Below are 21,495 nucleotides of genomic sequence, written 5' to 3'. Positions count from 1 at the left end.
TGGTTCAGGCTGGCAGGCAGGCAAGGGAAAAGTAACGATGTGACGGAAGTTTGTGTGGTTTTGCGAATAATCTTGTTCGTTTCTGTTTTGCTTCCTCTTTTTTTGGGCGCAGCATCATCATTGTTTCTTTTGCGCGGTTATTTGTCTCTTTTTCTTTCCACCTCTTTAGTTTCTTCATCACCTACCCATCTGGCATCTTTTCCAGGAGTTGAGGGGTGTGTGGATTTCAAGTCTTCTTTTTGGCTCCCGTTTCTTCAACGTTCGGCTACCAGTTCCCGATACGGAGACTTTGTTGTCATTGTTGTCGTGGTTTTGGGTGGCGACCTCTGTCTTCTCTACAACCGTATTTCGTGGCATCTTTGTAAGCAAGCTTAGATGAAGAGGATCACAATCCATCCTAATGTTGGAGATACACACGAACCGACGGAAAGAATAAAGATTGTTTTCCCCCAACTAATTATACCTGCCCTTGTTGATAGGACTACAAGGTCAGGTGTTGTGGTATCTCAGAGTCGAGTTAAAGCAAGTCCAGGTGAAGCTTTGAGCCTCGGCTTACCTTCTCTGAACTCATCAAAGGTAGGTAGGTTCGTTGCATTTTCCCGACGCCCTCGGATCTTCGGCGACTTTACGAGTAAGGTAAAACAACGAACCCACCTATGTAAAAGTAAAATAGCCAAGATACGTGTACCTATAGTAGGGTCGTCAAAGGGAAGAAAAAAGGACCCGACAAAGGATGGAACCCCGGGAAATGCGACATGTTGGGGTTCGGGCGAGCGAAACGGTATCAATGGAATCATCGATCGAGAATGGATCGGATGGAAGAGGTGATCACCCTCGCCTGGGTAATACAGAGTAGTCAGATCCTATTGGCGGCATTTCAGTCAGACCAGTAGGGCGCAGCCAGGCGCCGGCGGAACCCCGCCTGTTGCCGCCTTCTCGCCGCTCGCTCCGAGACGCCGACGAGACCCTGAGCATGTGCTGAGAAGTGATGGTCTTCATCACTGTCATCACTATAGTGTCTCCTTCTATGTGCAAGTCAAACGGCACGAGAGCACCAGACATATCAAGATAATGCCATGTTTCTTCCTCAACGATATCTCGATGAAGTATACTCGCATCCAAAGGAATCCCATCACATCATCCCGACAAGAAGAAGGATCCAAAGTCAGATCCTCCTTGACCATCTCAGCCAAGCAGTTCAATCGCCCTTCTTCCTCCGCTTGGAAATCGCCTTGTCTTGGGCAAAGGAGACCAGAGTAACCCCGAATAGCATGCAATTTGCCCCAAAAAGAAAAAGAAAAAAACACGAAAAATTTCCGAGCATACCGACGAGGCAACATGTGCTGCCCAAGATGAGATCGTGCGCGCTTCCTCTGGCGTTATCCGATGATGTCCAACATGCTCCAAAGCCCATAAAGCCCTGCCGGCGACGGCATCTTTGTTGCCTATGTCGTGGTCGTCGCCGTGCAGCGGTCTTTGTGATTCCCCGTGTAAAAAAGACGCCATGTCGTCTAGTAGAAATAGTTTGCCACGTCATATACTTCATGCTGTCGGTACTGCCCGTCAAGTAACGTCACAAAGATTGGGAGGCCATGATGCAAAAAAAAAAAAACAGGTCGAGCCCTGATATCGTACGTCGTTTTAGCAAGCGTTTCGTTCCCCCTTCCGTTAGTTCGACTCCGTGTAACCAAATGGAACCAAACGCCGAACCTTAGCCCCGATGCATGGGCGGGCCGCGGTGTGGTGTCCGTTGCCCTACACCTTGTAGGTAGTGCTGCACGTCGCTTACAAAGCGCACCCCTCGGGTCCCGCTGTTGGGTTTCTCTGCGGGCTGCCTAGTCTCTTCACTCTAGAGCAGTTCGTCACTCCCGCTCGCAACGCTACCTTCGATGGCTTCGATGATGCAGCGCTCCGAAAATACAGGGCCTTGGCCGTCGCATCGTGCTTGATTCTTGAGTCTTTCGCTTACGTCGCCGACGTCCACCAGACCTCTCTTGAACAGCGGGTGGCTGATGATGAAATCCCATGTAGCGCCCGCTGCCAGCAAGCGTTCGCCGTCGGATGAAATAGCGACTCGATGACTCGGCGTCTTGTTATTGTGCGGCGCTAGCAGGTCTGTGTAGAAGTCCTTCGGGTTGTAGTGCATGGGACCTGTTGTCCGGGGTTCTGGTGACGCAGAGCTATGGTGGCCGTTCATTGACGAGGTTGCACGTAGAATCTCATTTTCGGTGCTGATCTTTTGCATCTCACGCTTGAGTCGTTCGTTTTCAGTCGACTTTTGTTGAGCCTCCGCCTCTAGGTTCGCAAGCTTGGCCTCCAGGTCCTTGACGTGTCTCTCCTTTCGTTCCCGGAATGCGCGTTGCCTGTGAGGTTCCTGTTAGTGATACAGAACAATGAGAAATGCCATGCCGCCTAAGACGATGGACATGGAGAGCAGAGGAATAACGTACGCGGCGCGGTTTTGTGCTTTCCTCCTCGATTGCGCAGGCGTCATGTTTTCTTCATCGTCCGAATTTGACTGACCCCGACGAGAATGATCGTCGAGGGGCTCCTGCTTGTGAACGAGAGCATCGGGCTGAGCCTTGATCTGCTGTACCGGGGGAGCGCTCATTCCATTGTGTTGTGTCCGTTGCTGTTGTACGGGCTGCTGTACGGGCAGGCCATGGTTCGGTGGTGTCGGTGGGCCAGGAGGGCCAGGGAATGATGTATGCTGAGGATTGAACTGCTGGGCAGCAGCATAGTTATCAAAGTTGTTGAAGTGCTGCTGGTCGTTGGGATATTCGGCGTAGACATCCTGATCGGTCATGATTGTGTAAGTGCATGTCGCAGTACGCTAAGCAGCAATCCACCAGTGACCTGTGGGTATTGGGGGCTCGAGTCGGGAAAGGAATTCCCGTTTGGATTCGACTTACCGGTGGAGATGTCGTGTTGAAGTCGTCTGAACCTGCCGAGTTTGAATGGGATGGCGTTAGGGGCGGGATGCCCATGAACTGGTACGGCTGCGCTTGCGCGAAATACTGGTGAGAGAAGTCCATGGTCGCGATCCTGCTTTTGACGTGTGTTGGACAACTATGTTGTGAAGGCAGTTATGGGAAAGAAAAGGGAAAACGGTAGAAAGAGAAGTGGGAAGCGGATAGGCGTGTCCTGATGAGGGTCCAGGTCCAGGTCCCAGTTCAGGCGTAGAGGGGGGAGGGGGGTGAGGAGCAGGAGGAGGAGGGGGGCGGCGCAGATTGGAGAGGGTTGAGGTCTCTGGAAACTTGAGAGAAGTGCTGTGTAGCCGTAAGCTGTAAGGATAGGCAGGTTGAGGTGCCGGGAGAAAAGCGCCAGTAGCGTCCACACCAGGCTAGCGTCCCGGGGGCAACAAGGCGAGATGGCCACGGTTTAGAGGATGGGACGAGTTGGTGGACGGGGGTGGCGGCACTGGTGGCTCGGGGCACAAGGAGGGTACTGCGAGCAATCTGAAATTGTTGTTTGCAAAAGAGAGAGAGAGGGAAAGAGAATGAGATGGAATGAGACTGAGGATGGGGATGAGGATGAGAGAGTGAGAGAAGGCGGGCGGAAGAGGATCGAAGGCGTAAGCAAAGCCTAGTTGCTAAAGTGTTCTCGTCCTATGGTTGTGTTGCTCGCCAAGACTCGGATGAGAGAGTGTGAGTGGTGGTGTACAACGAGGAGGAAGAGTCTCTTATGGTTCGTATGTTCTTCCAGAGGTCCAGAAGACGTCGAGTAAGGTGCAAGAGAGCACAGGCCAGGATAGGCCAGGGCGAAAGGCGTGGGGACTGGAGTTGGTTCCAGACGCTAATGCTCAGCAGGTTAGAGCAAGACTCTTTGATGATGGACAACGCAGGAGGAGCCGAGGGGACCGGGGTTGGCGAAGATGGGATGCTGTTGCTCCCCACGCACTTTTGGGCTCCAGGCCGCAGACCGTGCCGTGCCTTGGAGCAGCGAGAGTCCCAAGAGGCGTTGGTGGACGTGTGGGACGTCAGGGAATGCTGCAAGCTGCAGTGCGGGTTGCAGGGCCAGACAAGACCAGAGACAAGAACGGGACAGGGTCTGGTACGACAAACTGGTGGCGCAAGTTTCGAGGGCTTGTCTCAGTGCCGCTAGCGTGCAGTGGATGGGAGTTGGTTTTGGATCTTTTGTGTGTGTGCCGGTGTGTGGTGCAAAAGATGGTGGTTGTGGTTCTGGCGTCTGTACGGAGTAGTGACTGGTAGGTATACAAATAGGCACGGGACGATAGATGTCGGGTGTCTACTACGTAGGGATGCCTCTTTTTAAAGAGTTGTTGGCACCCGAGGCATATGTGGTGACGATCAACAAGTGCGGTGACCTCAGGGACTCGAGATAGATAGGACGAGCAACGATGTCCGGACGAAAACAATAGCAGTTTGCGTTCGCGCGTCTTTGCCAAGTGAACTGGTCCCTCTTAGCTATTAAGGTATCGCACTCGAGTCTGGATAGACCTTGTGTGGCCGGAGTGCTGGTGCTGGCTCAAAGTCCGCCGGGGCATGTGTATGAAGTACTGTGTATGTATGAACAGATGGATGGATACGCGGTAATGCAGCCAGGGCAATCTTTCTGCGTTTGAATCCTCGGGCTTCTCTTCTGATGTCATGAAGTTGGGAAACCCAGGTCGGGATGAGTCGAGGTGTAATATAACCAAACCTAAGGGAGGTTGGTCCCGGTCTTCAGAGCAGCCAGCATAAGGTGCCTACCTATCTCGCGAGGTCAAAACGAATCGAAAAATTGGTGTACGAGGGAGGGGACCATCCAATAGGCTGGACAAGCCGATACTACTGAGCAACACGTCTGCGTCTATTTGCCCGTTCGTACAGAATCACCATTCGCAGGTAGTTACCTCTGGCTTTCGGTGGGTGCACGTGGTCCGGGCAGTCCCCAGAAAGCTTGGGGGACTCCTTGACGTCGTTCGTGACTCGTCTGAGTTGAGAGACGAAGGGTCTGGCTCCAGCCCTCCCTCCCAGTCTCGCCCCTTGGACCAAGGAGAGAAATCTCAAGGGCACTGACCAGGCTGGACCAGATGCTTTCAAAGATGCGAGGGGAAGGAGGGGGCGAGACTGCTCGGGGTATGTCAGGGTATTGGACCAAAAGCTAACTTGGAGTGACAGCGGGGATAAGGTTGCTGTCGATGAAGCAAACAAAGCCCGAATCCAAGTTTGTTGGTTGAAGCAGAGTATTGACAGATGGCCGATCCTTGGACAGAGTTGGCACTTGTTGGTGGAACTGGCCTGATCAGTCGGTCCAAGTCCAAGTCTACTGTGTAATAGAGTGTAGGGGACGTTTTCCTGTCGAGTGTCAACACACTAGCGCAATACTCCGTATGGGCCAGTCATTGTCCGTTTACCTATGCAATAGACTCCCCCGTAGGTTTGAATAGATGACACTCTGGATTGGATGGCGACGATGGGATCAGGTAGATGGAAAGAGACCCGGGCCTGGCGGGATGATTTTGTTGGGCAGAGATTAGTGCTTGGCTCCAGACCGATCCATGGAATCGATGCGAGTGCAATCAACGAGAGGCCTGTGAGAGGAAAAGTATTCGTAGAAATTGGGATCCGTATTAGCTTGGTGTCTGTAGTGTATGCGTAGCTGGTCCGTGAATCCGTGATGCCAGGGTGCCAACGAGACGCCGGGGATGTGAATGATGGAGGCGTCAAAGTCTAAAGTCTAAAGCTCCGTGATCCATAATCCACAAGTTACCTTGCCGCACACCGCCAGGGAAAAAGAGTAGTGGCCGGGAGCAAATATGTCCCGTGCTTGCCTCATCAACACAGAGCATTTGAGCATCTCCTTGTTCCTCCCTTGAGTTCAGGTTGTTCAAACTTCAGGCGAGATGCCGGTACCTACACCAAGCTAGATACATGAAGCAGCAGGCATGTGAGGTGGGAAGCGTACCCTTTAGTGATCATAGTATTACTTCATCCCCTACGGAGCAAGGCACCTTAGGTAAGGTACTGACGAGTAGTCTGACTATCTGAGGCGCTCCTCCTTCTCTTCCTCCTGGGGCCCTGACAGGCAGGTAGGCAGGTCTGAGATAGGCAGCAGCTGACAGGGCCAACAAGTTCCAGATTCCAAGACAGGGCGAGTTAAGGTACATTCCGGCTTGGCTGTCTCCGTACCGAGCCCTGAAGTAGATGGGACCTTTCCTCTCCTGCCCAAGTGCGTGGGGACGGATGCTCTCTCCGAGACAGCCTCAGCTCCCTTCCTCATTCAACAAAGCACACCCATCAATGATGCTACACCTACCCATCTATCCATATGCGCCTATGCTTACAATTTACGGCACTCTTTCATTGTTGTGCTTTCTTCTCTTCGCAACATCTTGATTGTTTCCCCCGTCCCCAGTCTCCGTCTACAGCAAGCTCCTTCATCTATCTGTTGCTCACGTACCCCCTTCTCGAGACGTTGGCGCACTGGCAACCGGCGCCAGCACCACCAGCCTTGCAGCTCAGCGCTGCACCGCATCGCATCGCATCGATCTTCCAGACAAACACTCTGTCTGGGGGTTGCCACGGGGGACCACGCGGGCTTCAGGTCCACGGCCTTCGTTTCCCGTTTCTGCATGACCTCCGGCAAGGGTATCCTCTCTGCTCACCGGTCATGAATGCAGCTCTGCCTCTGCCTACCGAGAAAGTCAAATCCAGTGGCCCTATGGCTGCACCGCCTGCGCGAGCAAATGCAACCTAACCGAACCTACCGCACCTTACAGACTCATAGACTCAGGTCACACAGCTACTCCCCAACAGCTCTGGCCTCTCTACGGCGGCAGCATTGCTGCTTAAGGTGCCTCCCGTCCTTTCCCCCCTCATCCAAGTAACGTACACCCGTGGCCTGCCGTCTTGTGCCTCAATTCATCGTCTTGACGTTGCCTGTCGAGCAGCATCCGAAGTAACATGTCCAACTGTATCTTCCAGGCTAATCAGAGTTTATCCAGACCTTCGCGAGCATCATCGTCGTCATCTCTTCTTGCGACGGGTTCTCCGTCCGTTACCCACTACAGACTAGTCCAGCCTCTACACAGGCCTTTCCTGCAATCCCGCTCAAACGTCCCAGGCTGATTGTTTCTTGGCCATCCGCAATCACTACACAGTACACCCTTACTTTCGGCGACCTAATTAATTCTCACAGAAACTTAGATAGGTCCGTACGGACAGGCTAGGGCACCGAGACGGATACCCGGCGGGCAATAACTCCACTCCGCAGCAAAATACTCCGCAGCGTGCCAGCGTAGGCAAACCTCCAACATCCCTGGGGGCATCAACCGCGTCTCGAGCTTCCCGCTGCATGGAAGTGTGCCCTTTACAGGTACCCGTACCCAGCCGTCTTAGCCGTCCACCGGTCACCCTCCCTCCGTTCTACGGCAACACGCACCTGCTGTGACCCCTCCACTCTCAGTCTCGCCTCGTCTGCGTCTTGGCCTCGTTTTCGTGAACCCAAGTCTGGACTCTGAACTCCGGGAGTGGTCAACTATGCCGTAAAACCCACTGACTCAAGACCGCTGTGTCATCTCTTTCTGGAAGGCAAGCTGTGGCTCTACGGCCAGATCAGCCGAAGAAATGAGCAACGCCCATCGGGAACATTGGACGATTCACCGCTCCTGCTATTCAAACTTCACCATGGGCATTTACCAAACCCCATTGCTAGAAATGATCTGCAAGACTCTATGGCGGCTGAGGATTTAAGCCCAGTCCAGTGATCCCTTCCACTACCATACGTGCTCCTGGCACATCCTGGGTTCGCTGCGCACCCTGCGAGGCCAGCAACTAATCAGCGATATACTTACTTCATCGGGGCTTCTTGTGAACCCAGTTTGGGCGTTCCAAGCAGATGCTTAGAAGAGGCACTGTTGAGTGTCTGCAGCTTTGGTGGGCGAGGGCAGTGCGACCTCGATTTGTACGAAGGGCGATGGTCACTCCTCGAAACCATGGCTGACTTGTCGCTCTCACACTGATCTTATCTTGATTGGCACATTCACAGCACGCGCACACGCACGAACAAAGATATTGTGATAGCAATATCCCTTCTAGCGACATGGGGGGAGCACAAATGTCCTGGCCAAGTCATCAAACTCCTGAATCTCCAAATGTGCCAATTCCCTGGTTACAGATCTTCTCCGAGAGCAGAACGTCTTGTCTCATTCGTCTCGTCCGAGGGTCTGTTGCGCATAGCTCAGACGCTGGATCCAGGACTCAACCCAGCAAAGCTTACCTTACAATGTACGCGTCCCAATCTGGCCCCCCTGTCTCGAACGACTCCTTGAGCAATGCAACCAAAGCTTTCACCGCTACTGGCTGGCTTAGATCCGTATGGTCGAAGTCCCTCACCATGGTGGTTATCCTGGCATCACAGACCGTTCTAAGGATCTCTACTTGCACATCTGGAATGAAAATCCAGCATGGCGGCGGGGCAGAAAATATCCGTGTTGTCGCCAATAATCCAAGCGGCTCGCGTAAGGCTGAAGTCACTGCACACCCGCACAATGCCAATGCATATTCATGCGATGTCCACAGCCCAGACATTAGCAATGTCGATTGATTTGGCCGCGGTAGTGCCGAAGGCGGCTGTTCAGCAAAACTCTGTTGGCAACCAGAAAATCTGACACAGACTCGTCGGTGTTGGACAACCCATTGAAACGACGACCTTTAAACTCTAATCATCGCTGCAGACCGGGCTGTATCTCCGGCTGCACAGTATTTGTGGCAAGAAGCCATCCATCGATTCTCTGATTGACCGGGTCTCGGCTCGTTGCACGCGGGGTGGGCACGGTACACTGGACGGCAGGTTGGATGCCGTCTCGAGGGATGAACCTGCCAGAACTTTCTATCGTAATCGAACGATCAGCCAGGCTCGCAGGCTCACCCTGTTGCTTCGCATCTGAGCACTGTTCTCAGTCAGCCATGGTAGCATCATCTACGTCGTATGCCTCCCGACGGACAACCGATCAAAGATCAAACTATGCAGCTCAGAAGGCGAGCGGCTATGCGGGGGACAAAAGGAAAGACGATGGAGGTCATCGGGTATCCTTCTCCCAACCCTTCCACCATGATCGACAGCTCGAAACAAAGACGAAGAGAAGCCATGATGAGCTCAGTGGCAAAAGGATCGCGCCTTTTCCCGAGCGTATCGAATTCGTCCATTCGGAAAAAATCCTGCTTTGCGTTAAGCTTATACATTTCTCACATAAAAATAGAGATCGCTGACAAAGGCTTACGGCTAATTGTCTGTGGTTGTTGCCGATCTTACGATCCCAAGGCATCTTTGGGGATGTTTCTCGTCTGCAGTACCGTTGGCGGGCATACCAAACCTTGGAGTCCGTAAGAAGAAAAATCTCTGTTGGGCCAGTAATGCTTCTCAAAGACACCGGAAGCCGCTACGGATGTTGCTGCCGCTGTGGATTTCAAAGACAGTCATCAAGTCTCACAAAATACACATGGCTACATGTTTCATTGCAGGATAGTTGCTCTTGAAAGCGCATATGCTGCAAGTTGCGAGAACATGCCTCAGGGTGGCCGCGTCAGGCACAGTCAGCCACAGAATCACACCCCGTTGGAACCTCCAGCTCAGCCCCAGCTTCCGTCCAACGACATTCTTTCGCCGCCGTGGAATTGAGAAGACTACCGCACATCACTGATTGGCTCTGAGAATACCCAAGGCCTATTTGCCGCCGACATGGCGCCCGCATAGCCAGCAACAGCCCTACCGTAGGGCTTATCGTGGGATTCAAGGGTTCAGCTCAAGCCTCGCATGTGCCATCGGGTGTAAGTGCTGCAACGGGCAAGCCGGCCATAGCCGCAACAGCCGCTTTCCCTCAAGTAACATCTATTGCGTGATGATTTACCCAGCTGAACTCATAGATAGGCGAAAAGACCACAGTCTGCCGCTTCCGCTGTCCGCTCCGCCCTCCTCGTGAAGAGCAGCGGGCGTAAGGGCGGTATGGAAGAGGAGAGGGTAGAGAGAAGGTTCTGCGATCGCAGTCACTCTACCTCGATCCGTGGCATCGGCCCTAATGTCGCGGGACTAGGTTGCCCTTAGCTTTCCCGAGAGCTGCAAGCACGTCCTTCCTCGATAATTGCTCAGGGCTTGCTTTCATTGGATAAAAACGAGAAAGACTTTCCAATATTCAACTGCGCTGCCGCCAAGGGGGCGCACAGCTACAGCTGAGAATCCCGGCTGACAGGAGAGGGAATGTGGGCAAGGGAAACACACAACGGCTGACGGCTTGGCGCAGCTTACCACTCCTGGCCCAGCCCGTCCAACCCGCACCCGGATGCTGCTCCGGGATTGTGGGGGTGGGAACGCGAACCCGTGTCCGACCTTCCGGACGGGGTGGGGGGGTACAAATCCGCTGCTAGACGCGCTGCCGAAGTTTGACGACATTTCGGCGAAGAGAGCGTTCTCCACATTCCCTTTCCAGTAAGGAGGTCTACGGGAGGTCCGGGAGACTTTGCTGGGCTGCGTTGTTTTCGTGTTTTCTGTTGCAGCGTGGAGCTTGACCTTGCATAGACTCTGAACTGTGTGCCGTTGTAAGGATTGACAGTCTCGTCAAGACGGATGCACTTGATCTGATTAGCAATGCCGAGACGGGGATTCGATGGACAACGAGTGTTGTTATCTCCTCTTCCTACTGTTATTCTCCTCTCCTTCATCTCTCACTCGCCGAGCACCAAGTGAATCTCATGCTAGGCTCCTCTGATCGAAAGGACGGGTATGGCACAATCAGCTGCCTCCTTCAAGAAAACTTCAAAGACCAAAGAACTCTGGTCTTGGACCGTTCATATCAGTATTGCATGACTAGTCATGCAGACCGTAGACGGGCTCCTGATTCCTCATCTCGGCATCCCACATTGCCGAGGCGAGTACTGGGCGCGCTATAATCTTCGTCGCGGTCCACTGAGCTGGGATATACCTCCGTGAGTTATGCTCTTCCCAAAAAGCCAAGGAGGAGATGATTTGACCGGGAAGTCATATGAACCCGAAGCCCGCTTGAGGGCGTGGACTGCTATATCTCCTGTCAAAGAATCCAGGTACAGGTTTTCCTCTGAGGCCTCTATTTGGAGTCTACAAAATGCTCACTGATACTTCAATGTCTGCCTGGCTGGGGAGAAGGAAGTATTCGACTGACGGTTGTGTATTTCTCTGACCTAGGGTGAGTACTGGGGTAGGGTGCGCTCGTATAAAGTACTTTAAGTTGAGTTGGGTATATCGCAAAGGCCAGTACCGCTACGTTGGCGGCTTGTTCCTGCCTAAGGTTTAACTCAGTAGAGCCGTGTTGAAATCGACCTCATGAGGCATATTGTGGACTTGGCCGGCCACCGTTACGTTGATCTGTCGTACACGGTCGCTTTTGTAAGGAGCTCTAAGTACTAGAGAGGAGTAGACCTTGAGGGCTTTGTGACTATGTGTTTAAATAAGTGAAATTTGCGATTTGGGACGACTTAATTATGTAGTTCATGTGGTAAAGAAGTCAGCTCACCTCAGCTATGGCCGTGGTATTCTTTCCTGGGTCTTACGAGAGATGTGTTACCACTCGCCTCCCCTATTTAGGCTAGATATAGACAACGGCGACTTCTCTAGCGCCGTTATGGAGACGAGTCCTACTTACTCGACCAGAGTAATCGACGCGCTTTGGGACACAAGTGAGGTAAGCAGGACTTTTGCACTCCTTGGGCGTAGTCAGGGCAACTTGAGGCATGTTATCTCTCAGATCTTTGCGCCGTGATTTCAGGGAACACGAGCTTGGCTCCCGCCGACCTCTACTCAGACGTGTTGGCGGTTCTTTTGACTTTCGCAAGGCTCTGACGCTGATATTATTCGTCATTGAAGTTTTCGAAGATAAGTCCGGAACGTGATTGTCCCGGGTCCTGGAGAGCATGTGTTGGGAGAAGACGTTGGTCATCCTCGCGCCCGCGGGCGATGTTACTACATGCACCTCAGGTACTCTCTCGCGTGCTGCTGATAAGGGCGGTACAGGTCGGGGATCAATCTGATCACTTGGGTGGCGAAGGACTTTGACTATTCCCAGTTTCGAAAGATGTCGAGAGAGAAATGAGGTTATCGACAGGGAGATCAGACCCAGGGCGGTGTACCGAGGCAGACTCGCCGCACACTATACAGAAGCAGGTGAATGGTGCAGATCAATGATTGTTTGTTTGTAAAGAGTCCATTTGTCAAGCTGCTCCAGAGATAAAGGCAATCCTAACTTGACTCGCGATGCCACTCGATTTCCTGCCCACCTGGCCGCCGCAATTGACCACAGACCCACGAAAGTAAGACATGACGTTAGTTCAAAGCTGCTCCTTTGGGTAATGAAGGAAATTGATGTCATCTTGGAGTTCAAGTCGTAAGACACATCTCCGGCTTTGAGTGAGTCCATCTTGGCCACAGTACCAAGTAGCATGACGCCAATGCAGCGAGCAGAGCTGCGCTGGGATGAGAATGGGAGTACTTCTATGAATATTCAAGACTTCAATGGCCAAGGTGCGTTTTGTGAAGGACAAAGGGCAGGAACATGAATGAAGTTGTCAGTCTACCAGAGTGCTCAGGACTGGAAACACCATATGGGGGACATGATAGTTCATAGCAAAAGTCCTGAAACTTGAGCAAGAGAAGATAAAATCCAACTCTGGAAAGCTCTTCACTAATTCTCCGCACGGAATTTTGGACTCCATGGAAGGACGAAAGATCGACGTGATTAGCTTGGTTGTCTGCTTGTCTGCTTGTCTCTATAGACCCTAGTCAAGAGGCAAAAGGAAGCCACTCCAGGCAAAAACAGAATGTGGTTTGGTATGCATCCGCCGATAATCGAAATCGGGTCCCTTGCTATTCAGTCAAATGAGTGGAAGGCAAGGATGATAACCACTACACTACAGATGCTTGATGTCCTTTTGCGCAGGAATAGCTGAATATGTACCTACGATGTGCGGATTCGCTTGGGCTAGTAAGGGCAAACGGTGGAAGACGGCCCACATGCGGGATTTAGTCAGCCATCAGACTTCGAGACCTGGATGTCCACACCTTGCTATCGAAGTATGTGTGATGAAGACGTTGCCGATTCAGAGGAAACAAACACAGATGATAATGATATTCCGTGATGGCAGAATCTCGTAGATTGTTGGGGCGTGTTATTGCCTCGTCGTCTGTCGGTGGTGGAGTCGGGGGGAGCTAGTGTGCAAGATCGTGTTTTGAAAAGAGGAGTGTCTTGCCTTCAGTTTGTTCTCTTAATTATGTCGAGGGTGTCAGTCTTTGATTGTTTTCATTTCTAATTCTAATTCTATTGCTATTCTCAGGGATTCCATGAATGTTTCTCTCATAACTGGCGACACCCCGCTTTTAAAACTCAATATGAACGATGCGCCGGCCATCACGAACGTATGTTGAATATTTACAGTCCAGAAACATCGGTTAGCCCTTCTGTCTCTGTTTGACAGCCACTAGACAAAGGGTGTACGTGGCTTAGGATAGTCGCTTCCGTCAAAGTTCACCACAAAAAATGTCATCAATTATTTCCCTCTAATTTCTGATGGAGAGCCAAGCCAAATTTCATACGGTACTCGAAGAGGTAGACTGCGTCAAGACAGTGAGAAGAAAAGGGGGCCCAAGGAGAACAGGATAGCTTGTTGTAGATGGGCTTGCGGTTGATGACGATATTGAGGAAGACGAGGTGCTAGTGACGCCCGATTGTATCTGAGACCCAGTTGGGCCAGATAGAGAAATCGTTCCAGTTGCACTTGGGGTGCTGATGGGACTGGTGACTTGGCTACTCGTCGAAGCACTGGCTGTCGAGGACTGACTTGTGAAAGAGGAGGTGATGCTCAGAGATGATGAGAGAGTTGAAGAGGTAGAAGTTGAATTTGACAGGCCTCCTGATGCGCTGCTCGAGACAGAGCTAGTTGTTGCAAGACTAGTAGAAGAGCCACTGGTGCTAGATGTTCCTGAGATGGTGTTTGAGGCTAAAGGCGTTGTGGCCGAAGTACTTGTAGACAAACTTGCCGTAGCAGTGCTGGAAGATGAAGTGCTGCTAAGTGAGCTTGTAGGCGAGGTGCTCAAAGAAGTAGTACTGGAGGAGGATATTGAAGTAGTTCCAGTTGATGAGGACGAGGAGGTGGATGTTGTGGAAGATGAAGTCAGCGATGGAGCCGATGTTGACGTTGAAGATGTAGAGGAGAGAGATGTCGAAAATATTGTCGAAGATGTTGTCGAGGCAGACGTAGGCGAGGTAGAAATCACGGAGGTGGTATCAGTCGAGGACGAGGAAGACGAGGATGAGGTTTGTGTTGAAGAAGTGTCGGATGTTGACGAAAAGGTGGAAGATGAGGTAGACGTGGTACTAGACGTGGAAGTGTCGGATGAGCTTGATGTGATAGAGGTAGATGAGGATGAGGGCGAGGTTGTGGTGGTGGATGCTGATGAACTAGACGAGAAAGAGGTAGGGCCTGTTGAAGATGATGTTGATGACGATGAAGTCAATGAAGTGGATGAGGTAGTGACGTTGAAAAACGAAGTCGACGATGAAGACGATGAAGACGATGAAGACGATGAAGACGATGAAGACGATGAAGACGATGAAGACGAGGTAGAAGTGGTAGAGGTTGTCGTGCCAGCAAACAAGCCGATAGGCACCGCCCTCGTGCCATATACAGAGTATAAGAGCTGGTTACCCGTGTTTCCACCACAGTTTGCAGGAGGAGAACCCGCGGGCGGAACCTCGCCGCAGATGTAGTTGCAGTTGCTGTCAACAACGCCAACGGTGTCAACAAATCTGATATCGGCCGCGGGTAAGGAGCAGTAGCAATATGTATCGCGAAGGAGAGCGAAGTCCCTGCTATTGGCTATGCATAGATCTTGGCAAACCTGCGGCCCATTGTCGGTCCCGTTTCGTGCTACTGCTATCAATAAGGTGTTGTATAGCATACCGCATCCCTGATACGCCATAGGTGGAACATTGTATGCAGTCCCTTGACCCAGCACACAGTTGAAGGCATAGCTGATGGCAAAGAAAACTGTAACCCAAAAAGAAGGCATCATGTATAGACAGGATTGTCTAGAGCACTTGAAAAGATGAGGAATGTTCTTACAGTACACCAAGCGATGGAAACTTGGGATCTACATGTTAAAGCAAAGGAATAGAAGAGACCATGAAAAATGTCTGTAATAGATACGAGTGTTGCCTTGAGTTATCCGAGTGAATCATTAGTTCCATCCTGGTATCACAGGACTTATTCACTAGGTAACGATCATAATTAGTCCTTAGCCTGGTATAAGGGAGAAGGGACAGGTAGGTATGCATGGCATAGCACTGAGATGGCAATGAGGCGGCGTGGCTGTCTCGGTCTACCAGCCAAAATTCCATGGATCCAGATCAGATACATTCTGATTGACGTTTGGTTGGGCCCAGGGCGGCTCATCAGTCACCCAGGAATTCGAGCCCGTTGCCGAGACTTCAACAGTAAGACAACCTCTAGCTAAGCTTCAATTCTTGGATTTCTCAGCTGGAACGTTGCCATTATTCAGACCTGGGAATATCGTGCCGCCTTCAAAAGATGGCAAAGTTGAGCCTCTCGCTTCACATAGTTGTTGTGTTGCTGGAAGGACCGGATGGGATCAGGTCGATATGAAAACTTGGAACTCAATGTAGCTCTGAGATGGAATACTTGGGCTGAGTACAACAAACCGCTTGAGACGTAATGAAAAATTGGGCTGCATGCCATGGCACCAATGTAATGAGACATGGAGACCAAATGCCTACTTACAACTGGCCAGCATCTGGGATAGACGCTGCACCTGTATGCCCACAGGCTAACATGTATTATTTCGGCACGCATAGATATATAACATGCGGCCCGGGGGGTTCCTCAGAATGTTGATGGTCGGAAAGGAGGGTTCTTTTGAAGGAGAGAGTTGAACGGTCACCCGGCGTCGGCATTGACTTTCAATTACCTAAGTAAGTCAGCAGGATGCCAGTATCCCTCGCAGCAACCCCCACTCCACCAGAACATCATGTTTGACGCAAGCTCGGACGGTTGGTCTGTACTTCGGTGCATCATGAAATCTTCAAGCCGCAGCACTCTGCCCATTCGAGTTCTTCCTCAGCCCACAGCCCGCTTATCTGCTTCCATAGAAGAAGGGTCACGGCAAGCATGAGACGGTACAGCCACAGACAAGTCATAGCATAGAAGCCTTCTATCTTCGTATTCTGAGCGTTCTTCCTATCCAAGCACAGAAGACGGCGATGCGGCGTGATGTCACTGCCGAGCCCGCAGACAATATCCTCAGAGCGTAAGCTGGTCCTCTACTGGTATGCAGAAGACCTCGGCCACAAACTGCTCGACTCTTTCCCGGCAGGCAGATTCAGAGAACTTTACTCAGCCGAGCGCTGGATTTGAAATTCTTCTTACGTCCAGGCGACTCTACAAAGTTAACCTCGCTATCATGAACGGCACGTCACATTTCCTTCGCACAGTCTGTTTTATTATCTCAATGGGGTATCCCTCCATGCTATAACTTCACTGGGTGAGGACAGGAAACATGCGAAGACACCCTGGGCCCAGAGTCAAATGATTGATAGACCGAGAGGTTCAGAAGCGATTTTAAACTTGCTAGCTTCGAGCAGATGTGGCTCTTATGCTCTCTTATCTCCCGCGCGGCCTCGGGCCGTGGCAGTGCAGGTGCGCCTGCGCTTCTCCTTCTCTCATGACCACTGGTTTCCATGCAGAAGCCAACGAACCGGCCTAGCAGCTTCTTTCAGATATCAGCTGCTACTTGCCATGAAGCCACGCGGAAAGAATCAGTTGGCAGGACGTTCTAGATTGGGCTTCTGTAGTCGAAATAAGCCGAAGGATCCATCTTCCCTACGCAGATAATTCTCGCAAAGGAGAGGTAAAATTGTAATTCCACGAAAACCCGGCCGGCCGAAACAATTCCCCGTAACTCTTCAATACAATTTACGCAATTTCCAAGATGGCAATCCGGTTGCTTGATGGGCATTGGATGCAACCTTTCGCTTGCTTTCCCGAATTCGAGACCGCCGGTCATCCCCAACAACAGCTGTATCTTCCGCATTGAGTTCTTCCCGCATGAATCTCCCAAAAGCCGTCTCCAGGTTGCATTCTTTTGCAGGTTAAACCGATCACCTCGGCTAGTGCGCCCCTCTGCGGAAGCTAAAGTCCAGACTTTCTCCAGCCATGTCCTTCTCTGTAGGTAGATGCCCGAGGGCGGACCTTTCATCTCATCTTCCACCCTTTCAGAGAAGCCAGGTTTCGAAGCTTCTCACACACCCCTCGTCTCGAAAAGCATCTTTCATTTTGTTTTCCATCCTCCGGGTGTCCGGTAAGATTTCTTAGCCTACTTTCTCAACAAGGAAAGATGCGACCAAAGCTCAAGAGTCTATCTCGATGTCTGGTACCTGCCAAGACCACACCAAGCTGCTACTGCGTAGGACGGCGTTAAACGGTGTTTCTCTCCTATCTGCGCCTCACCGACACACTGACACTGCGGCCTTGGCCCTGGGTTCTGCTGGTTGTGACAGCAGCTGTGCTTTTCGCAGAGGCAATGCTAGCATGTAGCTGTAAGTGACCATGTGCAGCCGCAGCCCGCAGCTTGCATTTTGACTGACTTGTTTGTCAGTGCGAACGATGTGTAGCATGGTTTCCATTCGCGTACGGATTACTTCGTCACAAAACACATGCTGCCATCTTTAGCCACTTTTGTATCGGTAGTGACGCCAGAAAAGACACCTTATCCGGCTGAAGAACGAATGCGAAATATCTCCAAGAGACGCGGGCCCCTCTCAGGCCCGTTCTCTCCTCGCAAAATAGGCATGGACAAGTTCACGTCCCGATTGACGCCTCCGGACCACACCACCGGATTTTTAGTGGGTTCCTCTCGTGTGGTTGCCCAATATGGCAGTCCGGCAGAGGGGGGACCATGAGAGAGTGTCCGTATCCTCAATGCAACTGACCGGCGGCCTAGGAACACCCTTTGCTTCGCTTGCTCTTGACAGCGGACAACCTCCCCGTCGACCTTGCCAGACGGCTGGCCTCACTGCAAAGACCGAGTTAACTTGCGACTGGCAGCCATGCGTCCCCGGACTGCCACGCCCTCGGCAGGGTCCATATGTTGGCCCATCCTGTCTTCACCAAAGTCTTGGATTACCGTTGTCCCTGCAGAGCACCGGCAGGCCGTAACGACCCAGCCACCTGCGCGATGACAGACGGTTTCAGGATCAGCCTTGAGAGAGCTGCTTGAGGCAATCGCAGCTGAGTGTGGTGCTCTGATGGGTTGGAACTACCTCATCAGAGATATAATGTCCTGGACAGTCTTCCCATTTTCTGGTTTGGGGTTACCGAAGAACAAACTCATCTCGCAAACACTTCTCTAATACCCATATTTGCATCAGCTCACCGCAATAATGGCTCCCACTATGGCAGCGTCCGCTTACACGGCCACTCCCAGGTCACCCTTCCCTCTGCAGCTCTCCCCCAGAGCCCTGAGGTCACCGAGGTCACCCATGACCTTCAGTCAGTCCGAAATCCTGTCCCCTCGGGCCATGGCCAAACAGGAAAAGGACCTATGCCTTCCGGCACAAGGCTCCATCTACATTCACAAGCCTGACCAAGACTTTTGGAATGTTCGTTGCGCCGAGACTCTCGATGCTTTCATGAAGGCTGCCGGCTCTTACACGCCGGCTCAGCGTGCCGCCCACCTCCAGCTTCTCTCGGAGATCATCATCCCGTGCATGGGTCCTCACCCGGCCACGGCCCCGACTAAACCCCTGCTCACCGCCGACGGCTCTCCATTCGAGCCATCGTGGAACATCACCGACTCGGGCTCCTCTTCGATTCGCTTCTCATTTGAGCCCATGGGTCGACATGGCGGCTCAGCATCAGACCCATTTGCACAGAAGATCGTTCCTGCGATCCTTCCTGCTTTGCGTATGGTATCTCATGGTGTGGACACGCGGTGGTTTGAGCAGTTCATGTCCGCTCTATTCCTGACCGAGGCGGAGTCAGAGACGGCTCTCTCCAGACTTCCAAAGGGAACTCGTGCGCCAACGTCGTTCCTTGCCTTTGACCTGGATGGTGCCAAGGCTGTTTTCAAGGCATACTTCTTCCCGGTCCTCAAACACATCGCAACGGGGGCTTCGACCGAAGACATTACGTTTGACGCGATCCGCACCTTGTCACCCCGGGGCGCCGACCTTTCCCAGTCTGCCAACGCCACGGAGGAGTACTTCAAGAATTGCCCATTTGCCATTCCGGTAGAGATGATCGCCCTGGATTGCATCGACCCTGCCGAAGGAGCCCGCGTCAAGGTGTATGCTCGCACCCGGTCAAACGCCTTCAACGTCGTCCGTAATGTGGTGACTCTCGGCGGGCAGATCAAGGACGAGGCGACGCTGAAGGGCCTCGAGATTCTTAAAGGCATTTGGCATCTACTTCACAACGAGGCAGAGCCTCACGACGATGATTGGAACAAGGAGCCAAAGATGGTGAACACTCTCCACAAGGGCATCTGCTACGGCTTCGAGCTCAAGCCTGGCGCGAAGTGGCCCGAGGTGAAGGCATACGTGCCGCTTTGGCAATACGCCGACAGCGACGCCGTCATCTCAGCAAATTTGGCCCAAGCCTTCCGTTCCAGGGGCTGGGCTGTCGCTGAGAAGTACCAAGATGACATGGCTCGTTGCTTGTAAGTCGACTCCTGTGCCTCTCTCTCTTTCATTGAATACTGACTTATTTGATTAGCCCGCGTTCGGACCTGAGAAAGACCACAGGAACGCACTCGTACATCTCATTCGCCTACTCTGAGAAGAAGGGCGCCTACCTGACCATTTACTACTCCATCAGGCCCCAGGACTCATTGCTGGCTTTTTGAAGGGGCAGAGCACGACTGCAACTGGGACTAATTGCTTAGGATGGGGGGCGTTTTTACTTTTCTTCTCACTTTCTTACTGTATACCTTTTGCTCGCGCCCCTGAGAGGCATAATATTCTGAGCACCGTTCCCTGACATATGTGGCAGACCATGAGATTGACGGTGGCCTGAACCACGGATTCATATACGTGTGTCCAGGACAGACAGATTTGGATGACAAGAGACACAGACTGACGGAATAACCCAAGAAGTCAAATTAACCTTTTCACGCACAACTCATACTTTGGTCATGCTGAAATGTTCGTCTCTTGGCTGCAAGGCTGAGAAGATCGTGAAAACGTGTTCGTGTGTAAGCGTAAATCCTACTAAAAGTTAGTTCCTCGTATTAGGCTATAAACAAGTCAGATGACGCTGGCCTGCCGCAGTTAGGGACTGCGACGGACATAAGAATAATATAGTCGGCCGTACACTGCGAGAAAGTAATACCTCTTCTTCTCCTATACGACGGGACTCGACGCAGTTCAGAGTACCCATTCCTGGCGAATCTTTCAGGCTATCCAGGCTATCCAGCTGCGCGATGGAATAAAGTATCGTGTGGACCTGAGGTGACTACCTTATCCTCATTACCACCATCCAGGTGAATATAGAAACAATCTTTATACAATGAGAGGCCCTTGTATGCCCCCTATCCGACTCCTTGCTCGTCACCATACCACCACAGCAAGTGTCCGTCCAGGTTCGACGGATCAGCTCGAAACTGTGCTGCGTGGTGGAGTTACTTCAAGCTTCAACGAGAAAAAGACGACCGGCGGTGAACTCTTCCCACCCCACGCCACCCCCTCCCTTCTTTTCTGTCTTGTTGTTACATTGCCATGTACCGATCGGGCGTATCAGACGCAACACGCATTCATCCGTGGTAGCAATTTCTGACATCGACTGCCTTCATCCCCAATTCAACTACGCGCCATCCCAGCCCGGCGGAGATTATGTAACTGCACAGTAACCCGGAAGGAGAGTCCTACCACCGAATTAGCTTTGATACCCGGTAATGAAGGTGTTGGTGGTGGTAAGCGCCAGCACCGGGACGCCCGGGAGATACGTGCGGACGTCAACGTCCCGACTACACACAAACAGACCAAGTGAGTGACGAAATCAGTGTCCTGCTATTCATCTTGATAAGTAACCCTTTCACTACACATATCATATTTACTATCCCTTTCTATATCATGGTCCTTCTGAGGTATATACGTCGAGAAATATACTCTGTATAATAGATATCAATGCTAGTGATAATAATGGTGGAACTGCTTGTCGGATGTGTCGAGCGGAAATCGATCTTGTCACCTACTTGCAGACACCCCCCGGTAGAGTTTTCCATCCCATGGCAACTCACTCCCTCCATCATGCGTTACCTCGGGATGAGATGTTACCGCTCCTTGACGACTGAGAAGAGGTTTCCTAGGGAGAGAGCTTGGACTTCATATAGGCATGTGGTGTAGCGTGGGACTGGTGTAAGGAGAAAGGGGAATTACGTCACTTAGCCATATGTCTACAGGCGGGCTGCCTTTTAGAAGCTTGGTCAGACATCACGAGTAGGAGGGAATACCAATAT

General features: G+C 51.9%; 4 protein-coding genes across 4 annotated transcripts; 3 read left to right on the top strand and 1 right to left on the bottom strand.

Annotated features, from left to right (window-relative positions):
- Positions 1 to 1,849: 1,849 nt before the first annotated feature.
- On the bottom strand, positions 1,850 to 3,035 carry CCOS01_01543 (bZIP transcription factor; the record flags this gene model as incomplete). The annotated part of the gene is made up of 3 exons (XM_060449737.1): positions 1,850 to 2,363; positions 2,451 to 2,794; positions 2,913 to 3,035. The coding sequence occupies 3 exons, from the start codon at positions 3,033 to 3,035 to the stop codon at positions 1,850 to 1,852; spliced, it is 981 nt and encodes a 326-aa protein (XP_060321175.1).
- A 2,374-nt stretch (positions 3,036 to 5,409) lies between these two features.
- Positions 5,410 to 5,604, top strand: CCOS01_01542 (uncharacterized protein; the record flags this gene model as incomplete). Its single annotated transcript, XM_060449736.1, has 1 exon — positions 5,410 to 5,604. One exon carries the CDS (start codon positions 5,410 to 5,412, stop codon positions 5,602 to 5,604), a length of 195 nt encoding a protein of 64 aa, XP_060321174.1.
- A 7,752-nt stretch (positions 5,605 to 13,356) lies between these two features.
- Positions 13,357 to 14,734, top strand: CCOS01_01541 (uncharacterized protein; the record flags this gene model as incomplete). Its single annotated transcript, XM_060449735.1, has 2 exons — positions 13,357 to 13,383; positions 13,820 to 14,734. 2 exons carry the CDS (start codon positions 13,357 to 13,359, stop codon positions 14,732 to 14,734), a joined length of 942 nt encoding a protein of 313 aa, XP_060321173.1.
- Positions 14,735 to 18,421: 3,687 nt separating this feature from the next.
- CCOS01_01540 (aromatic prenyltransferase) lies at positions 18,422 to 19,884 on the top strand (the record flags this gene model as incomplete). Its single annotated transcript, XM_060449734.1, has 2 exons — positions 18,422 to 19,698; positions 19,755 to 19,884. The coding sequence occupies 2 exons, from the start codon at positions 18,422 to 18,424 to the stop codon at positions 19,882 to 19,884; spliced, it is 1,407 nt and encodes a 468-aa protein (XP_060321172.1).
- Positions 19,885 to 21,495: the final 1,611 nt, after the last annotated feature.

Source organism: Colletotrichum costaricense (genome assembly GCF_030867565.1).
Source record: "Colletotrichum costaricense strain IMI 309622 chromosome Unknown Scaffold_1.1, whole genome shotgun sequence".
Taxonomy (NCBI): Eukaryota; Fungi; Ascomycota; class Sordariomycetes; order Glomerellales; family Glomerellaceae; genus Colletotrichum; species Colletotrichum costaricense.
Note: the sequence above shows the minus strand (reverse complement) of the source record. Positions and strands in the feature narration are given on the sequence as shown.